This window comes from Phodopus roborovskii, unplaced genomic scaffold, assembly GCF_943737965.1.
Source record: "Phodopus roborovskii unplaced genomic scaffold, PHOROB, whole genome shotgun sequence".
Lineage (NCBI taxonomy): Eukaryota > Metazoa > Chordata > Mammalia > Rodentia > Cricetidae > Phodopus > Phodopus roborovskii.
In genome coordinates this window covers 76,561,773-76,584,955 of record NW_026126418.1, presented here as the reverse complement: position 1 = coordinate 76,584,955, position 23,183 = coordinate 76,561,773, and the positions used below count along the sequence as shown (strand labels likewise).

The following is a 23,183-nucleotide window of genomic DNA, read 5'->3' as shown; positions in this document are numbered from 1 at the left end:
CTTCCTCATCACCCCCAACACAGACCCAAACACAGCTACCGGCCATCAGTGTCATCCCAGAACTAACAAAGTTACTCAGTGCAATGGAGGGACCACAGATGGAAAGGATATACACTAAGCTGCACTCCCTCAAGACACTCATCCACTGCCATGACCTCCCTGAGACTTCATCACTACAACATCCTCTTGCAGAGTCCCTGGTGGCAGATAGACAGTCCCTAAAACTCTCCTGGTAGCTACCATGTTTTCATGTAGGAGACAGTGAAATACTCTGGAGAAAACCAAGTATAATCCCATTTTTGCTAATCATTGGCAAGTGACTTAACTTTGAAAATCTCAATTTATTCATCTATAAAACAAGGAGAGGGCAGCATTACCCAGTGGTTAAAGCTTAGACCCTAGCAATGGGTGATGGACTGCTTGGGTTTGGGTCCTAGTTCTGGCAACAAGTGTGGATGTGGCTTGGCCTGTCACAAGCATGAAGAGCTGAGGAAGGAGCTGGCCTGGAAGATGGCTCACCATGGCCCAGTTCACTAGAGTACCCTGATTTTGTAAACAAAGAACTCCTAAGTCTCAAAGTCCACTGTAAGGCTAACTCTGGAGAAGAGACTGTTGTCAGAGGCCAGTTTCTGCACTGATCAAACAGGGAGATTAAAGTAGGAGTAGGCCAGGGCATCGGCAATGTTGTATGCTCACTGCCCAATGCCTGGCACAAGATCCTCAAAGTGGTAAGCAGTTTGCTATTACTAATATTATCAGAACATGTAACAAGAATATATGAGTAGAGACCACATGAAAGACAGCTGACAGGGCTTTACAGACAGGGCCACACTGGGACTCTGTCTTCTCCTCTGTAAAGTGGGAATGGCAGTAGCACCTGTAAGGGTCAAACATGGAAATACACAACACCCAGCATAGGCCATCTTCAGTGGCCACTCAAAGGTGACAGGTGGTGCCATCCCAGCACCAAAAGCAGGCCGCCATGGAAACTGCAAGGTTAAAGACATCTGCAACCAGCCCGGTTTATGGTCCATAAAGCTCCAGGGGCATCACGACCTCACTGCAATGAACCAAGCCCAGCAAAGACTTCACACACTTTCAAAGGGTGTTCCCTCCAGGATTCCTGGGCCTGCTTTACTAAAACAGGGAATTTGAGGCTCAGAGAGAAACAACAGGTGGCACAAGGCCTCAGACAGGCTCTGGGAGATGACTGTTCAGCATGTGGTAGTGTGGGAAATACAGGGGACAAATTCCAAGATCATGCCTCACAAGCCAGACCCCCTCTCACTCACCCACTATCCTGGGCTGATCTGTTCCCCCTCCTCACCCCATCAAGAAAGGGCCCTCTAGGCTGTGCTGAGAGCTCTGTCTGGTGTGGCAGGACACCCCTCCAGCCCTGAAACACTGTCTTGCCCTGCCCAGGGGCTTTGCCTTCATGGAACTGGGATTGAATCTCATGGCTGTCACTTAGTTCCTCCCAGTAAGTGAGATCAGCTTCACACCTAGAACCAGGAAGTCAGAGTTAGGAATCCTGGTGACTGGTATGGGCTCAATACTGGAAATGGAGATGGAGAAAGTGCAACTCCAGCTTTGCCCTACCCTCTCCGAGCTCCCTGGCCTGCTCGTCACTGTCTCAATGCCTGCCCTCATCCAAGCACCTCCGGGAAGCCCAGAGCACTGGCACAATGGCACTTTACAAAGTGGGAGCTGGACAGTAAACACCAGAGTGAGAAGAAAAGCAAGTGCCTACTGGATCAAGAGTAACGTGCTGCCTCGTGGAGATACACTGCAATGGGTGCTGGTCTCTTTCTGACCCTGAACTTACCTCTAACAAGAGGGCTCCCAGTTTGGAATGTTCTTTGAAAAGGCATCACAACCTTAAAGCAAATGGCAGGCCCAGTTAAGGGTGGAATCTCAGCTCTGGCTGCACTCTGACCAGCAAATGAACAGGCTGAGCAGAGAGCTTTCCCATCAGTGAGAGGCCACTCACACACTGAGCTTCACTTTCTGCATCTGTTAAATGGGACACAAACCCCACCCCAATTCCTGCAGTGAGGAATCAAGAACATAGCACCGATATGCTTAGACAAGCTGCCAGCATACAGCTGGGTCATAATCTTTGCCCCTCTACAATGGTTCTCAACTTCGGGTAGCAGTTCTCAGACTTGGAGGAGACACAAGTTACTCAATCAAAGCATGTAATCCAGCATGTCTAGGGTGAAACCCAAGAACCTGTATTTTACAGATGACTCCTCCCCTACCTTGAACATCTGCCACAAACTCCATCCCAGACACTTCTGTGACTGAGTTTCCTAGTTGTAGTCTGGGGTGGGGACTGGAAAGAAGGCATACATGGGAACAGGAACATGGAACAGAAACAACCCATTAATAAATCTCCTCCCCAGCCAGAAACAGTAATTGTTGAGGCTTGGCCATTCTTCACGTGCTAACAATCTGCAGCTGCAATACAACGTTCTGATTATGAATGTCAAAAAGACAGAGCATGAAATTAACTTCCCCTAAGTCAGTGGGCACAGGGAGATGCTACACTAGTTCACTGCCCTCAGCACGAAAACTCCCTACGACAATATCGCATCTTATTAGGGTGCATGCTACCCTGGTGCCATCTATCTCTCTGCCAAATACTCTTTTACAATCCAGTCAGGCTGATGAACAATCAAGCAGGACCCTGCCTTTTAAAGAAAGGTCAAAACAGTGGGCAGGAGGAATTAAGAGAAAAGGGGAGCTGCCAGGGCAGCTGAGAGAAGGTTGAAGACACCCTCTCCCCAGTGGAGCTTCCCCACTGGAAAAAGGAGGTGGAAGATGTCCACCTGGTCACCTTTCAGGTAACAGATACAGGGAGAGGTACCAAGTGATGGGAAAGCTGGACTCAGAGCATGCCTGTCACTCATGCAGCCCCTGATCCAACCTGGCCAGACACACCAAGGTACACATGAGTGGCAGCAGAAGGTGGATAGCTTAGGCCAGCCTGGTTACCTTTTGGGGGATGCTCCAAAGAACAGGACCTTGAAGCTGCCCATGCCCCAGGAACCTTATGCATATGCAAAGTTGGTCACTGGCAGTACTAAACACTTGCACGCAGTACACAGCACTGTCAGGGTTCTGACCAGCCAGCCCACTGCAGAAGCACTGACAGGAGTCAGAGGCATGCAGGCCTCCTGACCAGGCAAAGTCATTCCTGGCATGTGAGGCTTAACCTCCAGCTTTGGAGGTCACTTCTTAGTCTGAGAATGTTCAGGGAGTCCCCAGGAAGGGTGTCAGGTTGAAAACTCTCTTCCTCTCCTGGGATCATACCTGTTATTTGTCTAGCATACTAGCATAGACAGGGTGGCTTTCACAAGTACTTAATCCCAAGTTCCAAAAAAAAAAAAAGTCTATGTGCGCATAGGGAATAGCTCATGGGGTGGACAGCCATGTGTCCATGGAGCTCAGATGCTCTCTAATTCAGGAGGGAATGAGAAAGCAGGCACAGCAGGGCTGGAGGGGAAACTTCCATGTCAATTGTGTCACAGTCACTTCTGAGCCTTCTTGGGTAAAAAACACATAGGATCATGATGAGGAAGGGGCAACTGAGGAGGCAGGGCTTGCTTATAGTATTCAAAGGCCAGATGGCAGCATGAGACCAAGTATAGTCTCACCTTACTCATTGACATGGACCACAGGCTCCACATGAGCACTGAAGAGGTCTGAGGGCGAGGAGCTAAGCCCTTGGTGAGTCTTGGCCATGGCAGCTACCTTGGGCTCTGCATGAGCTAAGGGAGAGTGCCCATTGCATGGTGTGAGGAGGAAATGGGCCAGTAAGTATAGAGAGCAGGCCTTAGGCAAGTCACCTGGAGCCCTGAGGATGGGACAGCTTCAGTTCAATCCAGGCCTGCTGCCCACACACTCACAAAGGTCCTACGGGATGGGATGCTTACTCAGGGCCCTCCTCCAGACAGACTGATGGGCAGCAGAAATCTGCAACCATCCGAGCCTCTCTGGGTAGGGGTGCTTTGTCCTTCACGTTCTCATAGGGAATAGGGCTGGCAGCTCAGAGCAGGGAGAATCCAAACACAGGCTGCTACCCTGGAAGACACCAGCCAGTCAGGGAGGTCTGTGGTTTTCCTTCTCACCTTTTCAGTCTCCCTATGATCTCTAGTTTCCTTCTGTGGTCTTCAGAAATAGCCATTAATTAGAGCCCAGTAATTAACTTTCTGGTTCAAATAATATTTTGTAAAGGAATTCCATTAAAGAGTTGATTTGCATATCCTCTGATATGGGGCCTGGAAATAGGCAAAGCTACCTGGGGAGAGAAGTCCCACAGGTACCCCTGAGGCTGACTGCCACAAGGACCTGGGGGGTTGAGAGGGGAGTCCAGGGGCTGTTCTTAGGTAAGTTATTCCCCCAAGAATTTAGGCAGCTTGTTCACAAAACAGACTAGCATGTCAAAATGTCCAGACAGAACTGTGTATAAAGACAGGAATGTGTACATGGACACCCAGACACAGAGTAGACACACACACACACACACACACAACACAGGGTATATGTAAACACATGAATAAAATACAATAATAATACAGTAGCCAGAATTTACTGAGAACTTAAATTGAATCATTTGCCTATATTTGACCTACAGAAATCTTAAAACTTCATATGGTCTGATCCAACAGGATACCAAACTGGTCTGTTGCAAGTGTTTTATATATACATTTACTCAAAATACATAGACATATACATGTCATACACATACACCTTCCCAAGGACAGATGCACACTTGCAAAATATATAAAAATGTAGGTAGATAAGTGTGTGCTTACCTAGCCTCTGAAACTGAAGCTGGCAGCCTGGGGCTGATCACTAGCTAATTTCTACCATTCCTTAAAATATTACCCAGCTCAGATATCTAGAAGATCCACAAGGGAGCTGCAGATATAAAAAGGAAGGCAATAAAAATGAAAAAGCAAAAATAAACTGGCTGTTGCATGCATCCAGGTTGTGCTCTGTGGCTTCCCTCTCCTCTGGAGCTGAGGCTTAGAACCACACAAGGCTCTAGGTAGTTCTTGCCCGTGCTCTTTCTTGAGGCTCCAAGTAAGATGCTGAATAGGGAGGCAGTCTGACTGCAGAAGGCCTGGCTGTCATGTGGCTTCAGTTTCCCTGGACCTTTCATACCAGCTCCTTCTCTGCCTGTCTACCCTGTGAAGGTACTGGTAAGCTTCCTTGTATGGACTATCATCAGATCAAGATTTGAATCTTGATTCCCATGTGGATGGGAAGGAGGAGGGGAGGAGGAAAGAGCTGAGAGTTGGGAAGCCCTTCCTCCACAGGAATCAGTGATTTCCCCTCAGGGCTCATATAACACATGGGGCCTATCCACACAAAACCTCCTGGTGTGAGGAAGGCCAGACAGGGCAACCAAAGTCTGCAAAGGGCCCTGTTGGAGACTCAGAACACAGGGACAGAAGAGCTGAGTTTGGAGGACAGCACCGATGGCCACTGGAGGTCAGTCAACACTCAATCGCTAATAAGCAAACTAATGCAAATAAAGAAAGATCATTTTTCTGCCTTTCCAACGGAGAGAGACCATTTTTATGATGACAGACAGTTCACATCTTAGAAGGGATGAAGAAAAGCCAACAGGTAGCCACTCTCAAAATTCACTGGCAGAGAATAAACCATTATAGGCTTGTGGTATGCATTTTTTTTTTTGTCAAAAACTTTAAACTTTATATTCTTTGACTTAATAATTCTATTTCTAAGACATTATCCTATGGGAAAATAAGAGATGTAGACAAAAAATGAATGCTCAATGATCTAAATAGATAAAGAAAAAGAAAAGCAAAATGATTTAAAATAAGGATGGACCAGACAGAGCTGAACAATGGATATTAAAAATAGATTTGCAAACCACACAGGAAGGTTCTGTACTCCCAGGTGTGGACAGGAAGAAGGGCCTTTTATCAGGCCTTTGGTTCTGCTCTGTTCAAGGTTAACAATGGTCTCCATCATGACTCAATTCTTCTTACCAGAGCAGCAGCACCTACAATCTCTCTATAATTAGGGAATGATCCACATGACTGACTGCTAGTCCCAGCCTAGAGATCAGAAAACTGAGGCCTACAAACAAAATGGCTTCCTCCTACTTACTTTAATACCTGAAATCCTACAATCAGGCTAAGGCCTCTCACATGTTTTACTTAACCAAATTTTAAAACATTTAAGAAGTATGGGAGACCCAGTATTAAATGCTAAGGAAAGAGCATGGAATAAGCTTATATCTTGGGATTAAATACTGAATGTATCATTACCAGTATCTTCATCATAATTGTCATTGTGGCTACTTTGTAGATATATAAACCGAGGCTCCCAAAACCTAAGTGACTTGTTCCAGGAATGGCTTCAAAGCCAAAGCTCACACATTCCCATTATACCTAGTAAGTGTCTGAACTACATCTTGTAGTCACTACACTTCATAGACCAGTCCCAAGGGAGAGCAGACAAGGCATCTCCTGTACACAGCAGAGCGGAACCAGAACACAAATGCTAGCCTGGGTACAAGCATTACCTTCCACTTCCTGTTCTTTACCCAGTGTCCTGTCTCTTCCTCCAAGGGTTATGGATGGCACTCCTGGAGACAGAACTTGTATCTGTCTACACAGAACCAGGTAAGGGTCTCTATTACAACCCCACCCCAACTTCCAATTATCTCCCCTTGCTGGTTCTACACACCTGGAATATCCAAGAGTAAGTCTCAGATGTGGAAACTGAGTTCCACACATTCCCTGAAGAACACTGCAGCTCTGACTTCACACACATACCAGCCCTGCCTAGCTGCACCTGACTGCCTGCATTTCGAAGCTAAGTGTGGCAACAGGCAAACTAGTGCCCCTTCCAGAGTACAGAGAGCCAGAGTTAGAGGGCCAGATATCCTTTATTGCTTTTACCAACTTAAAACCTGCAAATGAAGTGACAACACTTGCAGCCTACACAACGGAAGTGCTTCTGCCAGCACAGATTCACCTGAAGAGCCCTGGCCAGAACTCATTTCTGCTATCCAGGAGAAATGACTGCCTGCCCCTGATGCTTATTGCCAAAGCCTCCAAAGAAGAAAGGAGTGTCTGAGAGGCCCAGAGATCACAGACACCAGCTGGGAACCTCCCCTGAAGCCATTTTCAGTAGAAAAAGTATAAAAGCTCAAATTTGTCCTGTAGCCCTTGAGTGCCCAAGTTCCTGCTGGCCTGTCCAAAGCCTCACAACCAAACAGCAGCAGCTCACACCCAGGGAACTCTTCTTTCTCAAGAATCCCAAAGATTCCAGCATAGAACCACCTGGTTTTCCAGTCTCTGGATGGAGAATTCCATAACAAAAAAAGGACCTCCCCAACACAGCAGCCTGAGAGCACACAACAACGCATCTTTAGCAGCTATACATACTGGACAGATTTCATCCACACTTAAGCTCAAGAGACTGACCCAGATAGCCCTAAACTGCTCATCTATATGAGGGGCCCTCTGGGATCAGGGCTCACACAGGCATGAAACCCTAGGAGCCTCTACTCCCCTTCCCATCCTTGTCCCCCCCATCACTCACTGCTCGGTGTCTCTGTATTTACTCCAGCCCCAGAGAGAGACACAGCAGTCAGCGGGAGTGCCATAGAGAGGGGATTCAATCTCTCCTTGCAGTTCATTCCACCCCACTTGGGCAGCACAACACCCACAAGAGTGAAAAGGTACCTCTCCACTGACTCAGGTTTGACCATGAAATTAGGGGGTGGGAGTGGATTCACCACAGTTGGTTACTCACTGAATTCCAAGAATGATGACTCCAGGGACTGCCCCAGAGAAACATCTGCCAATTCACCCAACAGCAGCCAGCAGATCTATTCCTGAACAAAGCAACAAACCGAGACCCCCAACCCTGGCAAAGCCCATTTCAGCTTCTAGACTGAGTAAGATTCCAAACCCAGTCTCCCTGACTGCTCATCGGAAACCTGGGCTCTTTTCTGGCACCAGACAAGCCACTAGGCCAGATTTTGTTTATAGAAAATTAAAAAGACAATTCCACACTGCTGCCAGTGACAGTCAGCTCCTCTTACTGCCATTCACATTTCCAGAAATGGACTTGTAGTTTCACTCTCAAACCTGACTCTGCCTATCCTCCCTCCTCCCATATAACAAGACTAACCCGAGACCAGGCTGAACAGGATATATCCGAGGTCATCTTAGCCTGGACCTCTGGCTAGGGTTGCTAGCCCAGTGCTTGCTGGCATTTTGGTGCTTGCTGGCTTTTTTGATGTTGGCTTCCCAGGGTGGGAGGTAAACACCACATGCATGCTGACTGCTCTCAAGAGGACAGACACACTAAGAAACCTGAGCTGCCTGCTGTCTCTCCTGCTCCCGGACAACCACCACATGCACACAAAACCTGGTAAGTACACAAGCCCCGGCATTCGAGAACAGAGGGTCCAGACCCCTGCCAGGGAAAGCACTGAGAAGGAAGACAGCCAGAGGTGGGAGCCATAGGAGAAAGGAAGGCAGCAAACCGGGTGGCCTGCTGCCCAGACAGACGATAATAACAAAGATGGGAATGGAGACTTTCAAAGACGCAGTGGCTGCACCCAGCACTGAGCTCTGACCTGGCTGCATCTTCCTGCCAGGGAACGCCTGGTCCCCTGGGGCACTGTAGCCATCAGTGAAAGGCTGGGGGTCCTGCCTTAGACTGGGCTTGGCAGCTGAGGCAGAAAGCCAGGTGCACACGGTTGTGGGATTACACTGGAGAGCTGCTCTGGGCTGAGGGGCAAGAAAGGTCTAGCGGTTCTAATTGGGATGTGGGAGGGGTACTCTGGGTAACTAGCTGTCAGTTAATTGTCATTCCACCTTGGGCATGAGTTGTGATAACTTGGGCTCCTTTGCTTGCTGGTAGCAAGGTGGAAAGGAAACATTATCATTCTACCTGTGCCTTCCACACAAGAAGTGCCAACTCGCCAATGGTAAAACCGACACAGACCTACGAAGGGAAATGCCAGTAGCCTAAGATGTTGGGGCTGAATATTGAAATGGCTTCTTTAAAGGCTACTGGCTCCTTCACCTCCACGGCACGTTCTAACTGGCACAGGAATCCATCACTGTGCCTGTGCCTAAGTGGAAGGGTGCCTGTGGCTGACACGACTCAAGGAGGAGAACCAGAGCCCCCAGAGGCTGTGCCCGCCCCGTGCCCCCGCACGGACAGGATGGCTTGCCCTTGCGAGCTGAAGCCTGCACGTTGCCAGTGACTCCAAAGCAGGCTCAACAACCTCCTCCCGGCTCATCTGCCCCACAAGCCACCTCCCCCTGGAATTTCCACACCTGCTCAGGGTTTATACCGAAGGAAACAGGGAACAGGAGACAGCCCTGGGAACCCGAGGTAAAGGAGGGGAGCAGCTGCCCAGACTGAAGGGGGAAGGCCCATCTTCCCGGGTCTCAGGTCATGCCCATCAACCCAGCGCCAGGGCACTGTCCGCTCTGCTCGCCCCAGCCCCCAGCGGAGCACGTGCCCTACTTAGCGCAGATGTGTCCCCTAAGCAGCCCAGCCCCCTGCTCCTCCCCTCCAGATGTTCACCCTTTTCCGCGCCACGAGCGCTGCCTGGTCTGGGCAAGACGCAGCCAAAAATGCCTTTTGTATCGGACACCGAGGGACTCAGCAGGCCGGGGGATGGGTCCTGAGGGTGGAGGCGCCACTTCCGTCCCTACTACCTCCAGGCACCGCACGGCCCGGGAAACAATGCCCATCTCGGCCAGATGAAGCAGGACCCCTCATGCCCGAGAGGACACTTGCCGCCCGACCTCGCCCCGGACCTCCGGCAGCTGGTGGGGGCAGCGAAGGGTACAGCCCCGGCCCGACGGGGACCCCGTTCCCGGAGTTCCCGGAGACCGGCGAGGCGTCCCTCCCGCGGGAGCGCGCTCTGCCCGGCTTTGTCCCCGCGCCCTCGGGGCACAGCCCGAGCGACGGCGGGCTCACCTTTCATTGTCCGCGGCGGCGGCGGTGGCTGCACTCCGGAACCCCGGCAGGATGTGGCGGAAGCTGTGGTTGCGGTCCAGCTTGGGCTGGCTCTTGGTGCGCTTGATGGAGCCCTTGAGGCGGCGGCTGAGGAAGCCCTGCGCGCGGGGCGACAAGAGGGGGAAGGGGAGGCGGGGTTAGCGCGGCGGCGGCGGGCCGGGACCCGCACCCTCGCGGCCCACGGCGGGCCGGGCTCGGCCCCAGCAGCTTGCGGCCCGCGCCGCCGCTCGCCCGCCCGCCGACCGAGCGCCGACGGCCCGGCCCGCGCAGCGCGGCCCAGCCCACCCCGCGCCGCCCGCCGGCCGGCCCAGCCCGCCACGTCGCCCCCGCCCCTAAGCCGCCGTCGCCATGGCAACGCGGAGCCGAAGGCCTCCGATCGTAGCCGAGGATGCCCGAGTCCCCCCGCAGAGCTGAGAGGGCGGGGGAGGGGGTAGGGCTTCGGAGAGGCGGGGACCTGGGGGGGTTCTCGGGCCACCAGCTGCCCCTCATCTCCCAGCCTTCCTTCACAACCAGGCCACACCCCCAACCTCAAGGAGGATTCCACACACCCCGCCCCGTCTGGGACTGACAGGAGCAGTTACAGTGAAGCAAACTAAGGCTGGGAGAGCAGGCCCCCCAGCAGGCCAACGCCTAGTAGCAGCACTCTGGCTACCTAGATGTCAGGATGGAGCCTGAAACCCTTGGAACCCAGCAAGGCCAATCCCCATGGGTACAGGATCCCTCAAGTGTCAGAGCGGCCCGAGGTGTTGAAGGGTTTGCTGAGTATCCTCAAAATTGGGACACGGACTCAGACCATGCATGGTTTCCCCAGGCAGAGCTGATCTGAGGCTCCTGCTTAAACCACCACCCCCAACTCACCCCACCCCAACTCGAGTTTCTAGACTAATGAAAAAGCAGGGGAGGAGGCACATCAGTCAGTACATGCAGGTTGGACCAGAGCTCCCTTCACAGATGATGAGATGTGGAGATCAAGGGCCACAGCTGAGTCTTACTGAATAAGCTGGCTAGTTTTATGTCAACTTGACACAGAGTTGAGTCATTTGAGAGGAGGGAACAACTGCCTCCATAAGATCTAGTTGTAGGGCATTTTCTTATTTAGTGGTTGGTGTGGAAGGGCACAGCCCATTGTGGGTGGTGCCATCCTGGACTGATGGTCACCGTTCTATAAGGTAGCAAGCTGAGTAAGCCATCAAGAACAAGCCAGGAAGCAGCACCCTCCATGGCCTCTGCATCAGCTCCTGCCTCCAGGACCCTGCCCTGTTTGAGTTCCTGTCCTGACTTCCCTCAGTGATGGACTAAGTTGTGAAAGCATAAACTGAATAAACACTTTCCTCCCCAAGTTCCTTTGGGCATGGTGTTTCAACGCAGCATTCGAAATTCCAACTACGACAACACCAGGCTTGGAACCTGCAGACACCTTGAGGGGGAACTGACAACTGGAACTCCCTGAGGAGGGCTTGTCTGGGAGGAGTGCTGGGACCCACCCACTCAACCTCCATTCTGGGTGACCTAAAGACAGAAGTAAAGCAGGTGTTAACTATTCTGATGTCAGTGCTGTCGATGTGATCTCAATGTCACATTTCATCCACCACAGGAGAACAGAACCACAGGTGGGTCTGATAGCCTTCTGACTTCAGAGGCTCAGGTGCTGCAGCCTCACCCCCCCAGATATGACAAGTTCAAAAATGGGCTGAATAAATCCTCTCGTATCACCAGAACATACAGAAAACACCAAAAATCCTTGTCTCCCAGTAAAGAAGCTTTTCTCAGATATGAGCTGCCTTGCCCAAGGACACCCGTCTCCAGGGGCTAATGGCAGCGATGTTCCCACAGGATGCCTCTCTTTTGCAACACCTCAAGCTATCGCTCACCTAGCCCCTCTACCTCTGCATTTTCTTCCTCTTTAACCTCTCCCATCCATAACAGACCTCTTCCTGTTGTCATTTGTAAGCATTCCACTTGTCCTCCTAGGCTGGATAAAATGTTGTCTCACCCAAAGACTTTCCTAGGTAGTAATGTCCAAACATATCTGACCTCTGTAGCCCACATGACCTGTGCAGATATTCAAACATACTGTAGCTCAGTAGGTACCTCTTGGCTTACAGGGTAAATCAGAGGGACCCTCCTTCTGAGACACAATCCACAAACAAGGCATTGTAGACTAGGGGAGCCTGAAGCCCCGGGACACAGCAGGCATGCAAACACTGGGCTCCTAGCCCCAGCCCTGCCTGGCCGGCCGGCGAGAAATGTGCAGCACATGTGAACTTGTTCCTGGTTTTTATTCTCTGAACTGATAATTCACAATTGTTACACTCTTAGGGAACAGAGAACCACAAAGACCATTTTACAATTCATGGAGCCCATTCTATAATAACATTGCCCATTCTGAGTTTAAAAGAATAAAAGTATTCTCCCCTCTAAGAGAGTGGATTGAACTCTTGCAACTTTCCCCATTTCTCCTGACAAGGCTCAAATACCAGTTGATGGACATCAGTAACTTCCTTTTGAAAATTGATGCTACCTGCTACTTCCCCTTACCCAACTCAGCAATGATCTTGGGGTCCAATGCTCCCAGAGCCTATTGCACAAGACACTGCGAACACAAGAATGGGCGCTATAGGGTGACACTGTCTACATTTCCAAGAGGCCAGCAAGCTCAGATCATGAAGGATTCTGTAGAAAACCACTGAGGACCCCTGTTAAGCCCCACTTTTCCAGAGTCTGCCCTATAGACCTGAGTCCCAGTTCCGAGCCCCACATGTAATAAACACCCTCACCCTGAAAGGAGACGCACAGGCAGCAAGTTGTTACTGAGGGTGACAAAGGTCCAGAGCGGTGAAGGGGCTTCCCCAAGATTGCACAACGAGCTTCATCAAAGGTCCCAAGCTGCATTCCTGCACAGGTTCACAGGGCTGGAGGGTCACATGGCTCGTCCCATTTCTTTTGTCCCTTCATGGGATCAGCTAGAACAAGAACTCATGAGGAGTGGCTGGTTGGTCTTCAAGCCAGTAAGTTATGCTAGGCCCAAGTCAAAGGGCTGGGAGGTAGGCGAAGACTTTGATGCCAACACTGAGGGAAAAACAAAGACCCAAGCCCTTTAACTAAGTGGTAAGAGACAAGGCTTCTGTTCATTCCAGTCAGACCTGGTGGTGCACACCTTTGATCCCAGCACTCCAGAGGCAAAGGCAGACAGAGATCTTTTTGAGTTCCAGGCAAGCCAAGGCTATGTAGTGAGACCCTGTCTCAAAAAACATAGTTCCTTCTTTCAGTAAAACAGTTCCTGACGTGCACTCTGGGGCTGTGCCGGAACATACTGACAGCCCATGGTGAAGAACTGAGAAGAGCGAGTGGTACCGAGGCCTCAAACCCAGCTGTACTAGACCCCAGCTTGTCTGAGAGTGGATGGACAAGACCTGTCACCTCACTGTGAAATGAGTTGGGGAGGCACATGCAGTAAGGATTAAATGGGACACAAAGCTGACCAGAGTTTAGGTTTGGGGTGCAGAACAGAAAGTTCAACAGAAGCCAAGTTTATTCTTACAAGGAACCCACTCAAATACAAAGGTTTCATAAAAAACAAAAATAAAACCCTGCAGTTTGTAATACCATATACCAGGGCTAGCTCATCTGTGAGGGCTAGACATGCTTTTAATGATCACTCCATAATCACTTCTTTGCTGCACCCCCCCCCCAGTTACCCCTCCATAGTCACCACCCGACAAAGTCTGCTTTGTCACACATTCTTTACACCATCTCCCTACACATACAGAATCTGGCCTTGCCAATCAACCGCTGGGGCACCTCAAACTGTTTCATTGTACCTGGGTTCAAATATTATTGCTCATTTTTTTTTTTTTTTTTTGAGATGGTTTCAGCATGTAGCCTAGGCTGGCCCTGAACTCATGATCCTCCTACTTCAGCCTCCTGAGTGCTAGATTTACAGGGGTAGCACCATCACACTTGGCTTCCTAGGATCAAATCTTTTTTCCCCACCCCAGGGGAACGGGTTGAGACATAGTCTCATGTAGCCCAGGCTGGCCTCAAAACTCTTAATCCTTCTATCTTCTTCCATGTGCTAAAATTACAGACATCAATACCATGTATGTTCTGGGTTCAAGTCTTAATTTGGACAACCTCCATAAAAACTACTGACACTTTTTGAGCCTCAGTATCCCTATCTGTAAAACAGGCTAGTGACAGAACCTATTTTATGGGATCATTGGTCAGATATTACCAGTAAATCAGCAAATATTTAAGCAACCAATGTAGTAACTTTACTGTCACCATTACCAAGATTGGCCCAAGTACAGCTAATTCTTTTTGTCCCAAGGTGTGGGCCTGGGGCTCTGAGGAGTCTGCAGGCTGCCTAGCAGTGGGGACAGAGACATGAATGAAGCTGCTTGCAAAATGACCCTGGAGCCAGAGAGTCAGATCCCATTTAGAAGTTCTGAACACTTAACTAGTGCATTCTTCTAAAGCAACCCCAGACTCCCCATGTGCACAGTGTGCAGCCATGGGGCTGCTCAGGTGAGGCCTAAGCTTTCATCCTGGGAGCATGGACTGAAGTGTAAAACACAGCAGGCAGCCTGCAGTCCACAGGGACAGTGCCTGCTCCACCCTTGTGGGGGCACAGGCCTCCATTAACACAGCAGGCAACTGCACCAGTATATTGAGTTTAAGTAAGGCCCCAGGGCTTTCATACAAGGCTGCTGTTGCCAGTCCCTGCCTCTGTCCCCTCTTTGAATGCCCCCCACCCAAAAGAACACAAGAGTTCACAGTTGATCTCCACTCTACCACTGGCCCAAGACCCAGAGTAAGAACATGGGTGTCTTTGGCTGGAAGGGCGAGACATCAGGCACACCACACACACAGCCTAGTTGCATCTATTCTGTCCTAACATCTGGCCCACCCCTTCTCTGGGAGGCTCTCTAGCAGAGCTCAGAGCCCTTTCAGAATTCCAGGCGCGTTGATTTCTTCATTCACCCATTTCAATCAATTCTTGGTGATGATGATGATGATAAATGATGGGTTATCGAGCAAGCTCCTGATTTGCCAAGTTGATGTGTCCATGAAAACTCAGAGCACATCTCTCATCAGGGAGGGAGTCAGCCTAGGAGGCTCAAGGCCTTTGCTAAGAGTCCTTGGGAGAATGCCAGCTTCAGTATCGGAATGTTAGGTTTTCAGAGTGGGAAGTGGAGGCTAGAAGAAATTCATGCTCAGGGTGGCTAGGTTGTTATGTGGCAGAGCCTGAATGCTACCCAGAAGAGTTCTGGAATGTAGGATGAGCAGAGTTGGGACCTCCTTCCTCAAAAGTGAAACAGACAGCTCAGAGCATCCTCTGTACACAGGACTCACAGGTGAGGCCCTGAAGGCTCAGGGAAGAGAGTCTTCCCCTGTCCTGCCCTCCCACGCACTGTACTCTGGAGGATGAACACACCACATCACCCTGGGAGCCCCTTGTCACCAAGGCCATGTGTCTCCTGTAGTGTGAAGTATTGATCCCAGACCTAGTAAACAGCGAGTACGCAGTCAAGGGCATGTTTCTTCCCCCACTTTCAGCACCTGTCCAGTCACACACATACTTTCTACCCAGTCCAGTCTTCACCTCCCCTTCCTGCAAACTGACCCTGGGCCACTGCAGATGTGCAAACAGCCTGGCATCCTGCTGTCTCTCTTTATCTGTCCAACTTGCAACCCTGAGATGGTACTCAGGCAGAATGCCATGGATCCATGCTAAGCAGTACCCATGCCAGATTTTAAAAGTCCAAACCCAAACAGGGAAGCTTGGGAAAGGAGGCTGTTTTCACAGATGTCTCCTTCAATACCATTCTAGGGCTCTGTCCAAATGCCAAGAACACATCTAAATAAGCAAAAACAGAAAAGGCAGGGGAAGATCCCAGCCAGATATTGCCACCTCTCGGCCCCAGGAGAGAAAAGATGCTAGGCACATAGCAGGCTGGGGCAGGAAACCTATTTTCTGGGTGGATGAATGAAAGCAATAGGACCCACATGGTACAAAGGAGACATGCACGGCCCAGGAGGTGCCCAGACTCGTCTAGAATAAGAAGCACAACACCTAAGTCTCCTCAGTTCCTTACAGCTTCTGTGCCATGCCTCCAGACTCTCTCAGCTAGCTGACTTCCTGCCCGAGGCCTCCTCCAGTCTTCCACGGGAAACATGAGCAGCTGGGGTGCATGAGCACCTTCCAGTGCTGGCACTGCCAACTCTGTGAAGTTAAGATCAGTGACCAGCCAGCTCGCCTGACTCTCCCAGGCTTGGCTCTCAGTACCAAAGAATGCTCTGGCTCTGCCCATGCCCTTCAGATGTGCCATTCCTCCAGCTGTCCTCCGCCATCAAAGGTGACCGAAGCTGGAGAATGACTTACTAATGAAATGACAGGCACAGTGACAGGTGAAAGAGAAGAGGAATTTTAAGCTGGGATCATAAGCTAGTGCCTTTCTGATGGCCACCCACTTATGGGCCGGCCCTGCCACAGATCGCCCTCTGACCCATGCCAGTGTTCCCTTAAACATGAAAGACCTTCATAGTCCACCTCATCAGCAGAACACATGGTCCACACAAAGAGAACACAGGACCACAGACCATGAGGTCCCCACAAAAGGCTGGGACATTCAAGAATAAAATCTTGTCTCAAAATACTGAGTGGCCAAGAATGTTGGCACACCTGTAATCCCAGCTCTGAAGAGGCAAAAGCAAGGAGGATCTGAGTTGAAAGCCAGCCTGGGCTACAGAATGAGACCCTGTCTCAAACAAACATCCTGGCCAGAGAACTGCACATAAACTCATTCTCACATGGAGAAATACACAAGAATGAACTATATTCAAGCTCAAGGACAGGCATGCCAACAATGCCCACACAAAAGGCACACCACAAGAAAGGCAAGCAAAACATACACGTCCCTTGAGTACCACTATACTGACAGATGCACCTGCAAACACACATGCGGGTCAATCAGTGTGTGTACACAAGTGCTCACATACACAGAAACACACACACTGTTAACAGGCAATCACAAATGATACTGACACAAATGCCAATCACACCAGGGAAAGGAGGGAAAGTGATCCTGAAGACCAAGCTTAACTCTGCCACCAACATCTCCCAGCCGAATGTGAGAGGCTTCATTTTGAGGATGTCTCTGAGCACACCCTGTTTACTCACCATATACCCTAAAAGTTCATCTTTACCATACCTCGATGTGTGGCTCTCAGGGTTTTATCAATAATCTCCTGCCCCACACATGCCTTTCTGCCCCAATATTTAACACAATCAGAACCCCAAGAACCCACCAGGCCAAATCAGAGACCTGCCTTCCATCTCCCTGAAGAAGCAGGAGAGTAGAAGACAGCACCTTTCAAGAGCCATGCTGCCTAAGCCAGTAGCTCAACATCCATGGCTGCTTCCCTGCCTGTAAAAGGGAAAATAACTGCAAACATGCAGTGTTTGTGAGGACGGTGGGCTCCCACAGCAAGAGCTCAGCCCACTGCAGGGCACAGTCCTCTGGCCCACTATCTTCACCATCACCTCCACTTTCCCTGCCCTTTTGCTCTCTTTGACCAGCAAAGACTCCAAAAGGGCTACCTGAAATGGAAGTCCCTTTGCCTGGAGGACCCAGTTTCTCGTTTCAGCTCCCTCTAAGGCTGGCTTCCCCGATGCCCTCAGTCTTGGTAAGGTCCCTCTGTGGACATTGCCAATACAACTGAATGTGTTTAATGCCCCCCAGCCACACTAGGCCGGCAGGTATCACTAAATATTTCCTGAGTGAATTCATATCTATGTTTTTAAAAAAGACTTTTTAAAAAGTCTCACTTAGGAATAATCCTGGTGGGTTCATCAGAGGAGGCAGTTTTTTAGAAATACTGAAGATGGGATGCCAGGTGGGTCTAGACTCAGGATAACAGTGAGTATGACTACTTCTGGAGACCCCTGCCACTGCTGTGGGTCCCCTGGCCTCCAACTTCCATACCACCACCCCAGCCTGGGCTCATGACAGGTCCCTTAAGATATCCTAAGAACCTGGAGAAGGCAGGAGAGAGGGTGAGTGACGCAGGAAGAGGCAGGGCTACGTGACCACGGTCCTCTAATACTTCCCTGGGCCTGAGCAGGCATCCCTGAGAAGAAGTCAGTCATGCACTCCTGAGGTCTCAACCATGGATGTGACAGCAGCCAGGGAGTGAGTGACTACCCCATAAGCTCCATGCCTGTGGACATTGCCTTTAGCACAAACTGGCTCAGAGGCCTGAAGGATAAAACTTTCAAGGCCAGTGGTTCCCAACCTTCCCAATGCTGCGGACAATATAGTTCCTCATGCTGTGGTGACCCCCAACCATAAAATTATTTTGTTGCTTGTTATGAATCATAATATAAATATCTGTGTTTTCTGATTGTCTTGTGGGGGTTAGATCCCCCCAAAGAAGTCACAACCCACTGGTTGAGAACAATTGTTCTAGGCTGACCTTAGGCTAGCACAGGAGGGGGCTTCAGGAAGTCCATTCCACCAGGGTGCCTTCCCTTCCATTCGGCCTTTCATCTTTGTCCCCTGGCCTCAGGGCTGAGATCCCATGACCAGGCCAGTCTTCCTAGTGAATCACACCTACCCCATCCTGTGTGAGCAAATGCTCTGGTGGAGGCCACCCAGCAGAGTGGCCAGGGGCCCGCCCATTCTCAGCCTCCCCCTGTTCACCTAACACACGCACTTAGAGCTCTTCATGACTCCTTTGGTCCTCACAACCCATTATGCAGATGGGAAATTAGAGGCTTTAGAAAGGGCCAGAACCTTGCACAGGGTCACACAGCCAGGGAGCCTGGGAGACCACTCCACAACCAACATAAAGCCCTGAACAAGCACTTTAGCCATTCTGTGACTGTTTCCTTATTCCTACAATGAAGAGGTTGGTCTAGAAACCAGCTGACCTCTAAACCCTTTGTTTCTTGGGCATGTTCCCCCACCACACAACAGGAATTCATCTGCTGTGACAACAAATAAAAGAGAAAATGGTGGCTAACCCACAGGATGGATGATGCTAAGTCAGATGGTCTAGCCTCCCATACCCTACAGTTTGGACTGGCCCTGGAACAAGACAGGGAAAAGTGCCAACCAATGGGGAAAAAGGGGGGAGGGATCTGGCTTGAGCATCAAGAAAGCCAAACTGAGAGGGGCAGTAGCACCCCAAAGCCCTTAAGCAACAGGACTGCTAAGTGCCTTTTCACTAGGACGACAGTGGCAAGCTGCTCTGCTTCAGAGGAGCTGTGAGCAGAGTCCAGGTCCAGGCAAGGGCTGATGACCTGCTGAGCTTTCCTTCTCAGAGTAGGCGACTACAGCAGCCTCAGACACAGAGTAGGGGATGCTCAGATTTGAGGAGGTGGCTGCTCCCCACTCCACCCCACCCCCATCCACCAGTCCCTAGCAGGTGCCACAACAGACACTGAGGATTCCAAAGACTCAGAAGCCAGTCCTGCCCTTGAGAAGGTCACCATCAGCTGGTAGAAGACACACGTGGCGGATCGTTAGTGACAGTGAGCAGAGGAAGGACAGGAGATACTGAAGCTGGGGAGGGAAGTCTGCCCAGGAAGGCCTTTCAGGGAGGAGAGTGGGAGCCAATAAGAACTTCAAAGCAGGGAGGGAGGGGTGGCTGGGACAGGCCTATGGGGCCCTGGACACCCGATGCCAGGCTGGAGAAATGGATCCACCCAACCCCACTAGGCACCAGGGCAGGGGAGGGGGTTCTTCTAAGATGTTCTTTAAACAATCCCACAGGCACTTATTCATCACCATGTGTAGACTTGTGTAGGAAACAGATGTCAGTATCAGCCACCTCCACAGAGGGCCTCCTGGCTTCAGAAATAATCCCCAGCCAAGACCTCGCATGTAATTATGTCTATAATCCAACTGGATGCCACAGAATCACTTTGTATCCACAGCGGAAACAGTGAAGAAATCAGGCTGGGGGTGTGGCTAGAGTGCTCACCTCCGCCCCCCCCCCATACATAAGGTCCTGAGTTTGACCCCCAGCACAGCATAAACCAGGCACGATGGTTTGTGCCTGCCCTCTTAGCACTCAGAGGTGGAGATGAAAGATCAAGAACCCAATGTCTATCTTAAAAAAAAAGATGGGGGGAGGGGCTGGGGAGATGCATGTCAATAAAGCACACACTACATAAGAATGAGGACCTAAATTCAATCCATAGAAGGCATAGGAGGAATAGAGGAATAGGGAGGGAGGGAGGGAGGAAGGGGGAGGGGGAGGGGAGGAATAGAGAGGAAGGCAGGAAGGAAGGCAGCCTGCCAGCCCTGCTCAGTGGCACATGCTAGGAAAGCAGAGATGGGAAAGTCCACAGGGCTCACTGGCCAGTCAGCTTACACCCAGTGAACTCTAGGCTAGTGAGAGACCTGTCTCAGGGTTAGGGTAGGAAGGGAGAGAAGCTGAGAAAGGCTCCCAAAGTCATCAACTGGCCCTATACACACATGTGCACACGTGCACAGGCACTCATACACACATGTGCACCTCCATGAGAACACACCAACACAGCACACAGAGAAAAAGAAAGTGGGAAAATGAAGGCAGCAGAACCTCTGTCCAGACTCCTGAAGGGCTTGCAGGGCTACGAGGTAGGGTGCCTGTGCTGAGCAAGGGAGAGTGGGGGAGGGGAGCCTGGCTTCAAATGTCGGCTCCCAGCCTTATTGCCCTCATTGACTATGTAATTCCCAAACAGCACACCTCACTTCTGTGAGTTTGAGAGCCCTCATCTGTAAAAAGAACGATGACACTGGCTAGCACATATTGGCCACAGGCAGCCAGCAAGGTCCATGAGGCAGGCCCTCCACATCCAGGTGCACAGGAGGCAGCTTTGGGGGGGCCTTGCCTTGCCCTATGCTCCATGTAGTCATTTAGGAAAGTGAGGTGTATGTGTCCTAGAGTTGTAAGGAGGAAATGCACGCCACCTGCAGAGTGCCCAGCACAGGTCTGGCCCAGGAGCCTGCGGAAAACAGGCTTTACGATCCTGTGCCAGACAGTCCATCCATATAGTCAGCCATGCTGGGCTTGGGACCCAGTCAGGAGGACTTGACCCTCATCTACCTCCCCTGGAGGCCCCACTCCCTGGCAGAGTAGTAGAGATGCTAAGGGACCCAAGGACAGTCAGGATGACAGGTCCATGAGTTTAGTTGTCCCAACCTGGTGACTACAGTGCCCTAACCCTTCCTGACAGCTCACACACTAGCCTCTCACAGAGCCTCTCCTGATGCAAGCCTGTTGTGGCCCCAACCCTCCAATGACCCCAAGGGGATAGCTGTCTGAACAACGAAGGCCAAGCCAGCTCAGCCACCCACGCTAGCCCCAGCTGCCATTAGCTAATCAGGTGCTCCCCGGCCAGTGTTGTCACCCACAGCTTTCATAACTCAATGGCTCCTTGTGGCCAGGGATACAACTAGGACCTCAGCTGTCTCTGAAAGTAGCCACCCACATGTCCACTGGCTGCCCTCTGCTGCCCCCAATTGATGGGAAAAATGCTCTGCAGACTAGACTGGCCAGCTCTATCCAGATCTGTCCCCCTTAGAGGTTCCCCAAGGGCTCTGGCCTTCACCTCTCTCCACTTCCTGGTCTCAGCTAGGCCTAATGCTGTCAGGGGTCATACTTCTTTGGGACACGGAGGGACAGTGTGAAGGAAAGAAACAGGCCCACTGCCTGTTTGGGGCTCTGGGGAAAGTGTGGAAAGGGTACGCCCTGAAACAACAAGCAACAGGGTGTGGACCCTGGCTGAATGCTTGGTTCCGAGCCCTCACAGCTGCCCTGTTTACAGATTCGGAAAAAGGTCTGGAGATGAACAACTTGTCCACAGAGGAGAGCAGTGGCCAAGATTCAGATCTGCTCCTTCAGGTGGTCTGTAGGGAGAAGTCAGCACCTCATCCCTGGGGCACATGAGAAGAAAGGAAATGTCCCCGAGGCACTCTGCCTGCCAGACACTGAACCCAGCATGAGAGACATGTAAGGAGCCTGTGACACAGCCCAGGAATTGGCCATTCACACCATGTGGTTACCAGAGATGGCCTGGCAGAGAACAAGGAACACTCTAGAAGATTCTAGAGCTGAAAAGAAGGGGTGGGGAGCTGTCCTTGTCCCTTCCCTCTCCAAGCTGCCCAGGCTGGGCTAGTCAAGTGGACCCCCACAAGGACATCTAAGCTCAGAGGATCAAGGGTCATGTGAGAATAGCAGTTGGCTTGCCCCTTTACCCTTCCTAAATCTCCCATCTGTCCTGGTCTCTGTCTACTAATGGAACTGCTGGCTCTCAGGATGAACACAAATCCCAACAGCCTCATCCACCTCATGGGCCTGGGCTCAGTGTTCGTTCAGATAGGAGAGGAGGCCTTTACTGTTCCGCAGCCATGGCCCAACCTGAACAGCTCCTGCACCTGGTGCTCTGACCGAATTCTACTTGGAACACTCCATCTCTAGGAAAGGGCCTCCGGCTGAAGGTACACTGGCCAGAATGACAGACTCTCCAGCTGAGTCACCCACCCTTTGCATGTTATGGAGAGAAAGATGGTTCATGCATGGGAAGTCACACAGAAATGGAGAGAGGGCTGAGCAGTTGGAAACATCAAGTGAGTACCCTAGAGGCCTCCACCCTTAGCCATCACCCCTTGTAGCTCCTGCATCCTATAGGAAGGAGAAAGTACAAAGGTTTCAGAGTCCCCACTAGAGGCCCCCACATTTCTCAACTGGCTTTTGCCTTTATGCTTCCAGCACTCCAATCGGGACCACTGGTTTGTTCTTGTTTGTTTAGATCTTCCTCTAACCAAACTATTATCTCTCTTTTTTAAAAAACTCCTACATGCCCTAAAATCCAGTTTTAAAGGTCCCCATTATAAGAATTCTACTTGACTCCGCCAGAGAGCTCTCATGCCCACAGCCACGCCCCTCCCAGGCATACCTGTCACTGAATCAGAAACACACAGTTATGTACAACCCAGCACTAGTAAAAGTCAATCATGGTAAAGAATGAAGACCTGCTTCTAGAAGCATCTGCAATCAGCACAGTGCTGAGTTCACCTGCAGTTTCTGCAGCCCCCTGAGCCTTCCCCTCTGACATTTCTTCTCTAACACACACACACACACACACACACACA

At 50.8% G+C, this 23,183-nt stretch overlaps 1 protein-coding gene across 4 annotated transcripts in view; it reads right to left on the bottom strand.

Annotated features, from left to right (window-relative positions):
* The window catches only part of Dab2ip (DAB2 interacting protein), a 167,064-nt gene that overhangs the window by 58,405 nt on the left and 85,476 nt on the right, over nt 1-23,183 (bottom strand). For all 4 annotated transcript variants that reach the window (XM_051185292.1, XM_051185293.1, XM_051185291.1 and 1 more), the window contains one exon: nt 9,997-10,133. In XM_051185292.1, the coding sequence (XP_051041249.1) occupies nt 9,997-10,133 (137 nt within the window). The remainder of the gene's footprint in view (nt 1-9,996; nt 10,134-23,183) is intronic.